At 41.0% G+C, this 16,850-nt stretch overlaps 1 protein-coding gene across 7 annotated transcripts in view; it reads right to left on the bottom strand.

Moving 5' to 3' along the window:
* Positions 1-16,850, bottom strand: part of MPP7 (membrane palmitoylated protein 7) — an 81,382-nt gene that overhangs the window by 23,692 nt on the left and 40,840 nt on the right. For all 7 annotated transcript variants that reach the window (XM_039363883.1, XM_039363900.1, XM_039363910.1 and 4 more), the window contains 3 exons: positions 3,064-3,195; positions 1,559-1,640; positions 609-694 (listed from right to left, as the gene is read on the bottom strand). In XM_039363883.1, the coding sequence (XP_039219817.1) occupies positions 609-694; positions 1,559-1,640; positions 3,064-3,195 (300 nt within the window). The remainder of the gene's footprint in view (positions 1-608; positions 695-1,558; positions 1,641-3,063; positions 3,196-16,850) is intronic.

The following is a 16,850-nucleotide window of genomic DNA, read 5'->3' as shown; positions in this document are numbered from 1 at the left end:
CTATTATTTAATAGGAAACAATTTTGATCTATTGTACATGCATTAAAAGCTACTCTGTTTTCTATCAGAGGAAATTATGTATTTATGTAATACAATGTAATTTAGAAAATGATAGCTGTTTATTAGATATACACTATAAATATACTATAAAGTTTTTTTTCAATAAATTATTTCCTTGAACTTAATTCTGCACTGAATATAAGTAATTATTACTCAAAAGTGTGCAACCTCTCCAAAAGCTAATAATGGATCTTTCAAGTATGATATGACCCAATTGTGGAGAGCAGAATTTAACCTAAAGAACAACACTGGGAGGAGACTTCTTTTAAATTACTATTTTTTGTGTTGGTCTAAATATATCTAGTTTATATTTTATGCAATATTTTATGTAACTAAAATAAATATACATTTATTAGCTTTGTACTGTTCTTTTACCATAGAGTAACTTAGTTGCTTCACTTTTTTATGGAGACTGCTTTATACTCTTTCTCTTTATACTCTTTTCTTTATAAACATCTACTAGAAACTTCAGAAAATAGCATAAAAACATCAATACTGAAAAACTACTCTTCTGTGTTTTTCAATTAAATATTTTATTTTCAACCTACCAGAATTTGTATAATTTCTTCTGGTTTTTTATCCTCCACTGAAATCCCATTGACCTCCTTTAGCTCATCACCTACATGAATGAGACCTACGAAACAGTTATGTAACGGTCAAATAATTCTTATATTGAATGAATCACTGCAACCTGAACATTCTTTCAAATCATGTTCTTTCCAAATAAATTTTAGCTTTACTTGTTCACAAGCCTAGTTGTGTACTGATGACTTACATATGTGTGTGCATATGTACTCACGTGTGTCTATATCAACAAGGAATTATATCCAACATTAAGCTAATGAACTTCCCTAACCACTTCATCCATCACCTGGCAGCCCCTAAAATTTCCTGAGCTAGTTTTCTTAAGGATTGGGAGGTAATGATGAAAATGATTGCTTTTGGCAGAGTTGAAAACTGAGAAACATCTAGAATTAGCTAGATCTATCTTCACAAGAAGAAACTTCACTGATTAATGGAATGACGTTAGACAGAACCAAAGATAGTGAAATTCTTTTTTCAGTAAACATTCTCCAATACTGTATAAACTGTATTCTTTTGGCAAGTTTTTAAAAACCTCTTTGTTCATTACCAAGCAGAATTTCTAATTATTAATATATTAGATATACAATCTACATGAAATGTGATGCATTGTTGTAAAGTGGCAGGAATACATTGATGCTTAAATATGGAAACTGATTTTCCAAATAAAAATAGTATGACAATATGAAGAAAATGACAATTTCCTCCTTTTTTAAGTACTGCATGCATAATATACACAATATCATAATTGCACATCTGTTCCAATAATCTAATCCTGATAAAAGGTGAATTACATTCCATGATATATTAAAATATAGCAAGATCCAATTAATAGATTTTGCTTGATTTAACATTTAAAAGTTTAGAAATTAAATTCTGCATTCAATATTTATAACTGTAGTTTAAAAATTCTTACCACTTCGGTCTGCCGCTCCCCCACGCATTATCCGAGCCACAACAACAGCACCGGTATTTTCATCCCTTTTAATAGTAGCTCCCTTTAAAAATAAATTTAAGAATTACAATAAAATTAATGTTGAACCACATAAAAGAATTTTCTAGCTGCTGTTTTTTGGTAACTTGAAAATTTTTTTAACTACTGCTGATGTTGTTAGTTCTTCCATTTGATTTTTACCAAATTCATCTTGAATTTGGTAAAAATCAAACGGAAGAACTAATAACAGCAACACTAGTTAAAAATCAAGTGAAAATATTAACAACCGAACATCTCCTGGAAATGATCAATTTCATGGTTTCTGGATCGAAGATCTGACAGATTTATGTCTAACTATAATTAAACAGCTAAATGAAAAACTGCATAAAAGAGACGTCAGTGATTGGTTAGTAACTGGCAAAACCTGCATAAAAGAGACGTCAGTGATTGGTTAGTAACTGGCAAAACATAGTGATTTAAAAAAAAAAACACAGGAAAAAAAATCACACCAGGAAACTGTAGGCCGATAACATCCTTGACTACAATATTTAGCAGAACAGAAAGGAAATGAAAGGAAATGCAGAGGCACAAATGATAAACTCTTGATTGATATTTTGATTTGGGAGAAATGCAAAAGCCTAAGAACCAATTTACATATGGTGTGGATTGATTATAAAAGGTATATTGTTTGATCATAAAATATTAGTTTATTATATTGTTTGATCATAAAATATTTGGAAATAACTGGATTCAATAAAAAACATTAGAATGGTTTAGAAAAATATGGGCTTGTCGACATTAGGACAGGTATCTTCCAGGGAGATTCATTATTACTCTTATTATTTGTTCACTACTATGATCCATTTTCACATTTTCATATCTTGGATACCAAACAGCAAAAAATCCTAATGCAATCTCACACTTGGTTTATATGGATGATCGAAATCAAAATCCAGTCATTGACAAATAAAAAATTTAGCAATGAAATTTGGCTTAAATGTGCTACTGTTACTTCTAGGTGAGATGGGCAGCATATGTGGAATAAATAAAAATAAATAAATTGGGGTAAAATCACAAACAATAATGGAATTGAATGCAATCAAGAATTAACAAATCATCAAATGATTTAAAATATAGATCATACAAAGGAACAGAAGAAACAGTGCATCATAAAGCCAGCTTGTGAAAAAGATTGTACAAACTGATATAAAAACAACGTAACACATATGGTCTTTTTGGTCTTCTTGGCTCTCTTTGAAAATAAAGATGCAGAATACAACAGATTCTAGATCCTGATTCCATTATTTTTTCTTTAGCTAATTGTGTGGAATCAGCATGGCTTAAATATGACTGACTGTTCTCACCAAACTGTATGGCAAAGAATAAAAATAAAACCATGTGATACCATCAACTCATTTTTAGAAGATTAGTCAAATGCTGCTGCTATTGCTACTGCTTATTATTATTATTTCAGTGCTAAAACTTACCAGAGGTTCTCTATTTTTTACGAGCCTGATGATTTTTACAGAATCTTCTCCATTATCAATATCGTCAGGCATGGGAGGCAATACAGGATCATAGCTTTTCTCAGCAACAATATCATGTACGGAAAGCAAAGCCTGCAAAAATTGGGTTAAAAATAACCATCAACTAAAAAAGCATAAAAACATATCTCCATTGGTAATTTACCACTACTGCTGCAGACCTTGATATAGTTTGCATTTCATTAGCAGTGCTTTGGCATGAAGTGTGCCTCATAGCTTAGGAACAGTACTTTGTTCCAGAATAAAATCAAAGGAGCTGCATTCTGTATTGTTGAAAGGATGTATTTATTCAATTTAACAAAACTACAACACAAACATAAACTTCTAAAACATCAGTGAAGAGAAGCAGAAAACTGGATTGTTTTTGTTCATGAAAGGAAAGAAAATGTTTAACGGTTATAAGTATTTTAGAGATCTGGTCTTCACAGGATTGTTATTTTTCTAGATTCACCATCTAAAAGCTATTATTCACATGAAAAGAAAAAAAAATTAAGTATATTCATTAATATAACCATGCATCACATTTAGAATGTTAAAGCTAGTAAAATTCAAATTCTTGTAAGAGCTAATATAAATATTGATACTGAATTTGTATGCATGATCTAACTAGAACAGGGGTAGGCAACCCAAAACACTCAAAGAGCCACATGGACCGGTTTCCCACCAAAAACAAAACACCGGGAGCCGCAAAACCCTTTTGATATCTAAAATGAAGATAACACTGCATATATCCTTTTTTACCTTTATTATAGGTGTGTGTGTGTGTGTGTGTGCGTGTGTGTGTGTATGTATATGTATATATACACATTAAAAATAAAAGTAAAAATATGACTCTTGGGAATATCCATACTATTAAAACAATGATCACCAAGAGAATGCTTTAAGAGAATAAAATTACATACACACATAGGTAAAAAAAGGATATATGCAGTGTTATCTTTATTTTAGATGTCAAAAGGGTCTCTCTCTCTCTCTCTCTCTCTCTCTCTCTCTCTCTCTCTCTCTCCCTCCCTCCGTCTCTATCTGCCCTTGGTCTGCCACTCCTCTTCCCCCCCCCTCTCTCTTTCTTCCCCCCCCCTCCTATCTGCTGCTCACCTGGCAAGCTTCAAGCTGTTGTCCAACAAGCTCATGGGTAGGCAACCTCGTCTCTTTTATGACTCATGGACTTCAACTCCTGCCCTTCCTGCTTCCTGCAGAGACGCAGCAAAGGGAGGAGCTCCGCCCAGTAAGCTTTTCAGCTCCTCGGAGAACACTGTGAGTGTACTCTTTTACACATACACACACACACACAAAACACACACACACAGAGACACACACACACACAGAGAGAGATAGAGAGAGAGAAGCAGGGAAGTGCAATTGCCTCTCTCTGTCTCTCTCTGCAAAGGCAGAGGGAGATGGGAGCCACAGGGGAAAGGCTCAAAGAGCCACATGCGGCTCCGGAGCCGCAGGTTGCCGACCTGTGAACTAGAATATTGAAAATCCTGTATCAGACATAGTTGATGTACAATATTCTTTGGACAAAGGCACTGGTACCAATTCTCATTTAAATGTATAAGAAAATATATTAAAATCTATTCTTAAACTGAATTTAGAACTCAATAAAATTGCAATCACCATCATTGTTCCAACTATGAATACATAGTAGGTCTTTCTATCCATTCTCTCTCTTTTGCAAATAAGATATATACTACTGCAGCTCAACAATATCCATACGACATAATATGCTTATTATTTTAAAACAATGACTGCTGCTGAAACAGTGCGGTCTGTGGTTTTTCCTTACCATGTTAATTTTATTTTTACTTGTAAAAAAAAGATAATTTTCTGCACTGAAAGTTTTAATCACTGAACATCTACTCTTCTGCACTGGTGAATTAGTCTGCAGCTCTTACTAATATGGATATAGTACATATGAAGTTAGACACTTTTTTCCATCTTTAAACTCGTTTCCTCTTCTTTGGGATTGTTAATATCAGAGGACACTGGATTGTCTACATATTCTTAAATATCCACGCAAAGCAGCAGCTACTTCATGCCATATGGTTAAAGTACTCATTTTCTTTTCTATGGCACCTCTTTTTCCTCCCTTCCTAATTCAATCCATACTTTCAGAAGGATTTTTAAAAATTATTTAATCAGATCCATTTGCTTAAAATAGAAAAATCACAACATGATACAAAGGTGGCTACCATATTTTTTTCAGCTTTCCAGTCTAATTTACAGTTCTATTAATCCCTGAAAGTCTTCCTTCCAAGTACTAACTATGCCTGATCCTGCTGATTTTTGAGCCCACACAAGGTCATTAAGTCTTTCGAATAAAAACAATTAAATTAGGGAGTCTTTAAAATTCTGCCCAACAGTAGAGTAAGCGTGACAGATGATACTGCTGTAACAACATCTAGTTAATCAATTTTTAAAGTTCTAAAAAAAGCTTTCAAGTGGTACAGGAAAAAAACAAATTCTGAAAAGCAGAAGCAAATTTGAAACAGATGCCCATTATAGCCACCTAATGGGTACACAGAATGAAAAAGAGAAAAGTGGGCCAATGGTAAGCCACGGTGCTCTCTTCTTCCTCTCCCCCTCCCTTTTTTGGCCACCAATCGCAAGAGTTCAGTAGGATTCCAGGATGGATGGAGTGAGAAGGAAGAGCAGCAGTTGAAGCCATTGCTCAGCAAATGGACAGAACTATGCAAAGAGCCTTCATAGAAAAGACTAGTCCACAAAGCGGAAGGAAAGAGAACTGAAGGGCAGGTAAGTAAAATGAAACAGAAATAAATAGCAAAAAGGCATCCAGAACCAGAAAATAGAGGTGTGTGTGTGTGAGAGAGAGAGAGATAAGAGGGGGGAGGGAGGGAGAAGGAGAAAGAGAAAGAGAGAGGGAGGGAGGAGGGGAAATTAGGGTTTGAATAGTTGGCCCGACTCTAACAGATAACACTCATGACTAGCAGACGATTGGATTCCGGCCACCATCAGACCGGTGATGTTACCCAGGAACCAGTGCAGAAGTGGATGGTGAAAGGTAGCCTGGATCTCCAAAGACCAAATCTGCCAGGTGAAGAACGGGACAGGAGGATATCCTAAGGAAGTCACTGCCACCATGTCAAGAAAGTTAAACTTCTACTAGGGGAAGGGGAAGGGAAAGAGAAAAGGAAAAAAGGGAAAGAGAAGAGCAGACATGATTGGTTTTCACCCAGTGTTCAGCCTATTGAGGTCATACAATTATGGAATAGTGTGGGTGGAAAGAACTAGGAGAATTAGACCAAAGAGAAAAGAGATTTGGATGATTTAAATAATTAAATATAGTAGAAAACAATGTTATTTTTTATTTAGAACACAACACTATAATAATTGCACAGACTATAGTATAGTAAATAAAATAGAACTGACTAGAGAGTAAAACAGAACACCACAGGATAACAGAAAGAATAATTTCTGAGAATAAAACAAAATAAACTCTGTATTGTAATGTGATAGATAGAGAGGAAGGGTGGGAGGGATTTTTTTTGGTCTTGGTACATATGGGCATACATACATGCAAGCTATGTTATTATAGTATTCATTTAGAAACTTTTAAACATAAAGATTTATAATATTTTTGGTAAGATACATAGTAGTCTAGCTTATACCAAATGTTCAAATTTAGTTCATTAAACCACTTACTGAAAATGGGTAAGCAACTGTAACCAGGAAGATAACAGACTTGCATGGATATGAAACTACACTGCTGAAGCCGGGGGGGGGAGGGGGAATAGCATAAAAGGGAAAAAAAAATCTTCACTGCTCTATAAAAATCTCTACTTTTTTTTTCTTACTTTATATTACTTTAAGGAATTGAACTGTTCTGGTTTTCTTTCCTGAACAATTTCAGAAGACTGCTTGATTAATTTTTTTAATTTTTTTGTCATTCTCAAAACTATAGATTTATTGCTTGATGTATTTGCCCTGATTTTTGAATTTATTTGCAGCAATCTGACTGCCAACTATTTAACAATTGGGATATAAGAAGTCTATGCTTTTCCTGAAGTCCTTCCCAAAATCATACACAAAGTGTAACAGAATTAGAACATTTCATCCTGATAAATGGAGCTCTTTCTCTTTTCTAAAACATAAAATTAATTCAGTGTATTGCTAATCGCACGAGGCAGTAATGTTCCAGTTGTTATTAACACTGACGCAGGAAAGCATGATGTGTCTCCTACATTAGCCACACACATGCCAATTTTCCTTTGGATACATACCAACACCATTATCATTGTAATGCCTCAAAAGATTCATCTAAATGCTATGCTTTTGGCCTATGTACCTCATCAAATTGCATTTAGGAAGCATACTGTTTCTACTGTTTTTCACAACTTTTATTTTAATCCACATATTTTAGAAGCAGAAATGTCTACTTAAGCGGAAACTGCAAAAGCTAAGAATCCCCCAAACTAGGTCACTATAAACCAAGCACTATCCTCACCACGTGATAGGGTTTAGCATGGAAGAATTTACCAGATAAATTTGAAAAGGTGAATTCTTTTCAAAATGAAGATTCAGGATCACATGATGGACCTATTCAGATCATTTTCTTGGCAGCAATATGGAAATATGAATTTGTCATTTCCACATCCAGCCAACAATCTTTGTAATTCATAGAGGCTTCCTATTCAAGTGCTAGACGAACCCCACTCTACCTAGCTTCTAAGCCCAGATAAATTTGTGTACCTGTGAAAGTGATAGCATAACTGAATGTAAACCAAGTCAGTTTATTACAAACTGAACTTAGCTCTTGTTGAAATGAAAACCAATAGAAGTTAATAAGGGCGAATCGAGACCCAACACAATAATTAGATTAACACATAATAAACCATGGTTTATTTATTCTTGCTTTATTTAATATATTACAATTGGCAAGGTTCATATATTTTTTACCTTTCATTTGGGCGGATCTACACAAATTGCATGTCAATACAAATAACATTATGGCTTATGGAATGTGAGAGCCTAGTATTTGAATGTGGAACTGCAATACTTCAAAGGTCATTTTTACACTTATAAACCAAGGTGAAGGAAGAAATGCAGATTCACTGACAGCATTTTGTGTGTAACATGTTTACATGTATACTTATGTTAACTGAGGTTCCTTGCTTCAAGACCCAGTTTAATGACTTACAAGACTGAATAAACCTGTAGATTCTCTCCAGTTGTTTTGGTAAATTCTTTGGATATGTTTTGTTAAAATCTGCATATAGACACTGGATGGCCATTTGTCCAAACTGCTTTAGCAGATTCTACATTGAAGAAGCGCTTGAACTAGATGACCTCTGAGATCCCAAAAAGTAGAGAAGGGAACTAAGGGATCAGCCATATTGGATTTAATTCTCACTAACAGGGATTAAATGATAGAAGGGTGTGGAAGTCACAGGAACCGTGCAATATTGGAATTCAACATTATGCAAGCACAAGCAATAGAACATAATCAAACTAGGGTCCTGGACTTTAAGAGAGCTAATTTCAATAAACTTAGAGAGAGCTTGAGAAGGATTCTATGGATGAGACTCCTCAAGAGGAAAACAACTCAAGAAAGTTGGGAAATTTTGAAAAGAGAGATTATAAAAGCCCAATCTAGCACAATACCAACAAAAAAGAAAAATAACAGCTCTCAAAAGAAACCAGCATGCTGCATAAAGAACTCCCATAAATTGAAAGACAAAAGAACAAGTATAAAAAGTGGAAAGAGGGGAACAAAACTAAGGCAGAATATCAGCAAACAGCCCGAGCCTGTAAAGATGAGGAAACTAAGGCTCAAAATGAACTAAGGCTTGCAACAAAAGTAAAAAACAACTGCTTTCAACATGTAAAAAACAAGAAAAAAGTTAAGGAAATGATTGGTCAAATAGTGGGAGAAAGTGGCAAGAAGGTGACAAGCAACAGGGAGAAAGTAAAATTACTTAACTTGTTTTTAGTATCTGTCTTTATACAAAGAGAAAAAACAGTCCAACCTATCAAAAACAGTACCATAAAAAAACAGATTAGAAACATGTTAAAATAGGCAGACAGAGAATGAGATGGCTCGATGGAGTCACTGAAGCAGTAGACGTGAGCTTAAATGGACTCCAGAAGATGGAAGAGGACAGCAAGGCCTGGAAGAACGTTGTCCATGGGGTCACAATGGGTCAGACATAACTTCGCAATTAACAACAACAAAAATAGGCAAGAAAATGGTAAGAGAGCACCTATCCACCTTAGACGAGTTCAAATCACCAGAACCAGGTGTATTACACCCCAACGTTCTGAAGGAACTGACAGATGTGATCTCAGAACTATATCTTTCAAAGATCCTGGAACACTGGGGACCTATCAGAGGTCTGGAAAAGAGCTGATGTAGTTCCCATCTTCAAAAAAGGAAAAAAAATGGATCCAGGAAACTACAGACCTTTCAGCCTGACTTCAATACTTGGGAAGATCTTGGAAAAGATAATCAAGCAACGAATCAGCGAACACCTAGAGGCTAACAAAATCATTATGAAAAGCCAACATGGTTTGTCAAAAACAGATCATGCCAGACAAACCTTATTGCATTCTTTGACCAGGTGACAAAATTAGTGGACCAGAGGAATGCTGTGGATATAATTTACTTGGACTTCAGTAAGGCATTTGATAAACCTACTACTTGATAAGATAGAAAAATGTGGGTTAGACAGCATCACCACCAGATGGATTTACAGCTGGCTGACCAGCCATACTCAGCATGTGTTCCACAATCGAACTGCATCTACATGGAGGGAAGTGTGTAGTGCGGTGCCCCAGGCTGTCATGCCTCGAGCCTGAATCTGCTGAGGAAAATGAGCTGGAACAGGACCCTAAGGAAGTCAAGGGAGAGGTGTCTGTGGCTTCAGAGGAATGTGGGGAAGAGCAGGCCGAGGCAGGCCAGGGCCTTTCAGGATTGGGACAGGATGAACAGGAGAGACAGAGCTCAGGCAATGAGCAAGGGCCACCCCCTCCTGATCCTAGAACACGGAGAGTGGAGAGAAGGAGGGAACAACACAGGCAGCTCAACCACTCAGGAGGAGAGCACCCCACCCCTCTCCACAAGGCACACCTAGAGACTGAGACTTAAGGAGACGCTGTGGGGAGGGACATTTGTCGGGAACAAATGCTGATATCTTGGAGTTTTATGTATTGTTGCTGATCTTGGAAACAACTCTCTGATCTCTTGTTCTGTGTTGTGATTTCTGCTTGGAAACCCTGAAACTCTGACTATTGGACTGGCTGACAAACTTGGTGTTCAAAGACCTTGGATTATATTTTGGCTTCTCTTCTGAAACTGTTCAGGCAAACTTGTATTTTCACAGACTCGTTAGATTTTGGATGTATGTTTCATTCCTTGTTATCTACATGGCCTTGAGTAAATTACTCTTCTAATCTAACTGTATGTGAAACTACTTGCAGCCAGAGGCTACTGAAGGTGTGTGTGTGTCTTACTTTGTTCTGGGGCTAGCCAGAAATGTGGGAGCATTTGGGGAAAATAGGAGCAAATAAAGGGCGGTTTGAACTGCCAGTTGACTGTTTTGCTCTGTACGGTGCCCTTGGTCATCACAAGGGCTCTGTTCTGGGCACAGTGCTCTTCAACATCTTCATCAATAATTCGGAAGAGGGGATAGATGGGGAATTCATCCAATTTGCTGATGACACCAAGCTGGCAGGAATAGCCAACACTCCAGAAGACAGGCTTAAGATACAGAAGGATCGTGACAGACTTGAACATTGGGCGCTATCTAACAAAATGAAATTCAGTGGTGAAAAAAGTAAGGATCTACATCTAGGCAAGAAAAACCAAATGCACAGGTATAGTATAGGGGGTACCTTGCTCAATAGTAGTAACTGTGAGAGAAATCTTGGAGTCCTACTGGGTAATCACTTAAATATAAGCCAGCAATGTGCTGCAGCTGCCAAAAAAGCCAACACAGTGCTAGGCTGCATTCACAGAGGAATAGAAGGGGCGTTGTCTTACCTGAACGCCTTTTCTCAGCATGAAGATGTAGCATCCACCGATGGGTAATCAAAGCCTTCCTGCTCAGTTTAGACTAAGACCAAACTTTAGCCATGCCTCCCTTGGGCGGTCCTTTCCCAGTTTTGACGAGGCAAAGCATTCATGAGGTCTGACACAATAGCTCCTCCTGTAAAACATCTGCCTAGACTGACTGTTAAGGGTGGGTGTGGATGCTACATCTTCATGCTGAGAAAAGGCATTCAGGTAAGACAATGCCCCTTCTTTAGCATGATAGATGTAGCATCCACCGATGGGACATACCAAAGCCACCCATGTCCCTGTCGGGAGGGAAAGTCTAGGCTTGTGATTCGTGAGTAGAAACTACCTGCTGCAAGACCCTTCTGCCGAAGGATGCATCTGTCGCAGCGAACTTATCAAGCTTGTAATGCCTTATAAATGAAGAGAGGGAAGACCAGGTGGCTGCCTTACAAATCTCCTCAACCGAAGCCTGGGTAGACCAGGCCGCAGATGTGGCCGCGCTACGCGTTGAATGAGCTGTGATGTTGGCAGGAACCGGGAGAGACTGAGCCTTATATGCATAAGAGATGCATGCCCTGATCCATCTTCCAATGGTTGAAGATGACACCTTCAGGCCCATGGAAGAAGGTTGGAATGACACGAACAGTGCCTCCATCCTGCAAAATTTTGACGTTCGTTTAAAGTAGTTATGCAAAGCTCTGCGCACATCCAATGTGTGCCATAGCTTTTCCAGGCGATGTGACAGACGCGGACAAAAGTCCAGAAGAACTACATCCTGAGACCTATGGAACCAGGTATTGACTTTTGGAATGAAAGAAGGATCCAATTTGAGGACCACTCTGTCATCCAGAAAAATACACAGGTCACTCCTGACCGAGAGCGCGGCCAGTTCCGAAATACATCTTGCCGATGTGATGGCTATCAAAAAGGCTACCTTCAAAGAAAGAAAGTGAAGAGAGCAAGATCTAATGGGCTCAAACGGAGACCCAGTGAGGACTTGCAGCACCTTTGGCAAGTCCCATGTGGGATATCTATGAACCACAGGAGGACCAGTGTTAATGGCTCCCTTAAGGAAGGCCGTAACTGCCGGGTGATGTGATAACTGGACCTGGTTCTCACAAGTGAGCACAGTGGATAATGCCACAATCTGTCTGCAAATGGTATTATGAGACAGTCCTTTGTTCAGGCCCTCTAAAAGGTAATCCAATATAATCGGGATGGTGACAGCCAACGGGTCAATTTTTTGAGTGTTACACCATGCGTAGAAATGTCTCCACGTGGCATCATAAATCCTATTGGTTGAAGGACGTCTGGAGGCTTGAATTACGGAAATCACTCCAGATGAATAGGACTGCTTAGATAAGCTCTCCTGCTCAAGTGCCAAGCAGCTAGTTGAAGCCACTGTGATTCTGGGTGTTGGAGTTGTCCCTGACTGAGTGAGATGCGATGTGGGGGCATCTTCCATGGCGGGGAGATCGACAGATCTACAAGGTCGGCAAACCAAGGTCGCCTTGGCCGGTGTGGGACCAGCAAGATTAATTCTGCCTGTTCTAAGAGAAGCTTTCGGATGAGAGCTAGAATCAGTGGAAGTGGAGGGAATACATACAGAAGGCCCCTGGGCCACCTGCTGCGGAGAGCATCCGTTCCCTCCGCCCCCCATGACAGAAACCTCGTGAAGTATCTGGGCAGTTGAGTGTTTGCTGGTGAGGCAAACAGGTCCACCTGAGGCTGTCCGAATTTGTCTGATATCTCTCTGAAAAGAGATGGATCCAAGCGCCACTCCGAGTGGTCTACCTTTACCCTGCTCAGAGAATTGGCTTGGTGATTTGCCTCCCCGGATATGTGTTCTGCACTGGTGGATTCCAGATTGGACTCTGCCCAAAGACCCAGTGCCAGGGCCTCCTGCATGAGGGACCAAGACCTGGTCCCTCCCTGCCTGTTGACTTGGGCATTGGCTGCGACGTTGTCCGTCATTATCAGGACATGTTTCCCTGTTACTATGTTGGAGAATTTGCGAAGTGCCAGGTGTACTGCCCTGAGTTCTAGCCAATTTATGTTGTGTGCGAGATCGGACTGGGACCATTGGCCCTGTGCCGTGTGTCTCTATGTGTGCGCCCCATCCGAACAGACTGGCGTCCGTGGTCAGGATGAGTCTGTGAGGCTCCTTGAAAAGGGACCCCCTGTGTATAGCCGCCGATGCCCACCATTGGAGTGACAGTAGTGTGTAATGTGGAACTCTCACTTTCCGAGTGAAAGCACTCATCTTCCGCTTCTGGAAAGGGAGTAAGAACCATTGGAGATGTCTGGAGTGAAATCTTGCCCACAGCACTATTCCCAGACATGAAATCATCTTTCCCAACAGCTGAGACAGCTGGACAAGTGGAACCACCTTCTCTCTCTGGATCTTGTGAACTAGAGATCTGATGCTGTCCTTGCGTTTCTGGGAGAGATAAACCCTGCATTGGTTTGAATCTATCACTGCCCCTAGATGTAAGATCCAAGTGATCGGAGTGGTGTGGCTCTTTTTGAAATTCATGGAGAAGCCATGCCTCTGGAGTGTATCTATTGTGATCTGTAAATCTATCTGGGCAGAACAGAAAGAACTAGACTGGATAATTATATCGTCCAGGTAGCACTGCACTCGCACAGGCATCAGTCTGAGATGTGCTGCTAATACCGCCAGTAGCTTTATGAACACTCGAGGAGCCGAGGATAGGCTGAAGGGTAGGACCCTGTACTGATAATGTCTGCACGCGTGGCAAAACCAAAGTAATCTGCGGTGTTGGGGTCAGATGGGGACATGAAGATAAGCCTCTGTCAAATCTATGGAGGAGAGGAAATCTCCCTTCCTGATGCTGGCCAGAATGGACCTGAGGGACTGCATCTTGAACCTCCTCTAAGTTAGGAAGTAGTTTAGTCCCTTCAGATCCAAAATCACCCTCCAACCCCCCAAGGCCTTGGGAACCATGAACAGAATGGAATAAAACCCCTTTTCCTTTTGGTCCAGAGGTACTGGTTCTATGGCCTCTATTTCTAACAAGTGGGATATGGCCTTGGATACTAACTCGGCCTTGCTTGCGTGCCTTGAGGACGGACACTGAATGAAGCGGTCTGGGGGAATGGATCTGAATTCTAGGGCTAGACCGAAACTTATGGTCTCCCTTACCCAGGTATCATTGGTGGTGACCTCCCAAGTGTCGCTGAACAGAGCTAAGCGACCGCCTATGGGAGGATCCAATTTGGCGTCACTTAGACTTCCTGTATGGGTGGCCCCCAGCTCCTCTGAAGGGACACTTGGTTTGGAATTGACCCCTGGTTCCTGAACTCTGGTGGTCCTGTTGGCAATCCTGTCTGGGGGGAAAGGATCAGGAACCTCTGGGCCAATCCCAGGACTGCCCTGATTGAAAGAACTTCCATTCCCAAGAACTTCCGGCATGAAAGGACTGCCTGCGAAATTCTTGTTGGGGTCTCCTATTCGCCTTCTTGGAGGGGTGAGCCAAGGTCTTTCACTTGTCCTTCCCTTCTATTAGGTACGGTTCCAGGACCGGACCGAACAATTGAGTACCACTGTAGGTGTCTGTAGCTAGATGCCACCTTGATTTTAGATCAGCCCTCCACTGTTTGAGCCATAACAATCTGCGAGATGCTACCATGGCCACGATAGACCTAGCGGAATACTTGGTTGAGTGGAAGGATGCATCTGCCATATATTCCGCAACAGCTACTAGCTTACCTAAGGTCTGTTGCGCACGCACCTGATCCGGAGGAATTAGAGCTTGTAACTCATGGATCCACATAATGGAAGTCCTCGCGAAAAACGACGAGGATGTTGCCGCCCTGATTGCCCAGGCTGAGGCCTGATGAGTTCTGCGGAGAGAAAACTCAAACCTTTTATCCTCCGCCTTAAGGTTCTCTGCCATGTCTCCAGGAACCGTGGATGTGGAGAACAAAGAGGTTAAGGGAGCATCCACTGTAGGTACCTCTAGGAGGGAAGAGAATGTAGATGAAACATTAAACAGTTTCTTTTCCGTGCTATTGGGTGGAGGTAGAGTGGCCAAAGAGGTCCACTGCTTCTCCACCGTAGTGCAGAAAACAGCTGGACAAGGAACCTGTTTTTCCTCCACAACCTGTACCACAAACAAAGGATTAGACTCCTGTGCAGTAGAGGTAGATGGTTTAGGCTCCTGCTCTGTAAACAAATTGGCCGTGGTGCAGGCCTTTAACAATAATGATCTAAATAGAGAGTGATCAAAAAGACCCGATGTTGGGGTCGGATCCGGATCCACCTCTTCATCCTCAGACATAGGAATGTCAGTTGTCTCCAGGTCCACAGACTCAGACTCACCTAGCTGAGACGAAGTCTCAGAAATACCTGAGCCAGCTGACTGGAGCTGCCCAGTGCGACATGCGGGTAAGGGTGGAGGAGGAGGAGATGGTATCTGTGAAGACCTTTGACCCATGGAAGATGCCATAAATTGATAGAAGGCCTGGTGCATAAAAGAATTGAATTGTTGTGCCTATAAATTTTGCTCTGCAGAACCCATACCAGCTGCGGTGGCTTGAGAAGTCTGTGGGGTGATAGAAGCAGAAGGAACTGAAGGAGTAAGAGTGGAAGGTGGAGAAATGGGAAGGGGAGGAGAGAGACCGACCTGTTCAGTTCCCCCTTGAGGAGACCAAGCTCTGGGGGCTTGATAAGATGGCACTAGTGGAGGCTCAAATGGTGAACTATCCAGTGAAGCAGGAGGAACCACTTCAGTTTCGCTGGACCTGAGCCTTTGACTCTGGAGAATTCTTTCTCCAGTGCCTGATGTCTCCTCGAGGCCTCTCACTCTGGAGGGTTCTTTAGTGGTTAAATGCTTGGTTTTAGCCTTTTTCTCCCCCCCCCCCCCCGTGCTCAAATCAGAAGATCTGCGTTTAGACTGTGGGGGGAACATCAGAACTCTGCAAAGTCTGAGGAGTTTCACCATCTGCCATTGCGCACTGGAACTTCCAGATAGGAGAAGCCCTGGAATGGGGGTAAACACGCAAATCAAGTTATCCGGGAGGGAAGCTTCCTGCGCCCTAAGACAACCACAATGGCAAACAGCCAGACAGCTCCCTAGAACTGTCCGCTTAGGACCTGCTGACAGAGCGCCGCGAGCTAATGAAAACAGGTCTGTTAAATTCTCCCACAGAATTAAAGCTAGCAATAAAATTGGTTGTGAGTGATGCCACAAGGATCAGAATAAGGAATACCCCTCCCTCCTGTGGAATCCTTATGAAAGAAGGTGGAATAAATATGCCTGATGAACCCCCTTGAGAGTCTAACACACTAGGCTACTGGAAGTAAGCGGCCTGATATCAGCCTTGAATGTAAGCCTCTTCAAGATGGCGACCACACTCAGCACCGTATTCAAAATGGCGTCGCCATATTAGGCGAGTCTCCCTGCCACCTAAAATGGCGACACCTGCGAGGCCAATCTCAAATTAAGCCTCCACAAGCCCATTTTTTGCCCTTTCAGGGAGCCCAAGGGAGCTTGAAATAGCCTATTCTCTCCCCCTTTATCTATAAGGCAACCAAGCACTTGCGTTTATGCTGCGCAGGCAAGCTGCGGCCCGATCGTCGCTGGAGCCTCATGGCCATGAGGCAAGAAGGAGGCAACTCGGCCCTTCGACCCGATCTTCCGGAGCACTCATGAAATCGCTCCCAGGTGCTCAGGAAACTCCCATCGTA

The sequence above is a fragment of the Crotalus tigris genome, unplaced genomic scaffold (assembly GCF_016545835.1).
Source record: "Crotalus tigris isolate CLP2741 ecotype Arizona unplaced genomic scaffold, ASM1654583v1 scf7180000017591.2836849, whole genome shotgun sequence".
Taxonomy (NCBI): Eukaryota; Metazoa; Chordata; class Lepidosauria; order Squamata; family Viperidae; genus Crotalus; species Crotalus tigris.
This window is presented reverse-complemented; position numbering and strand designations above follow the sequence as displayed.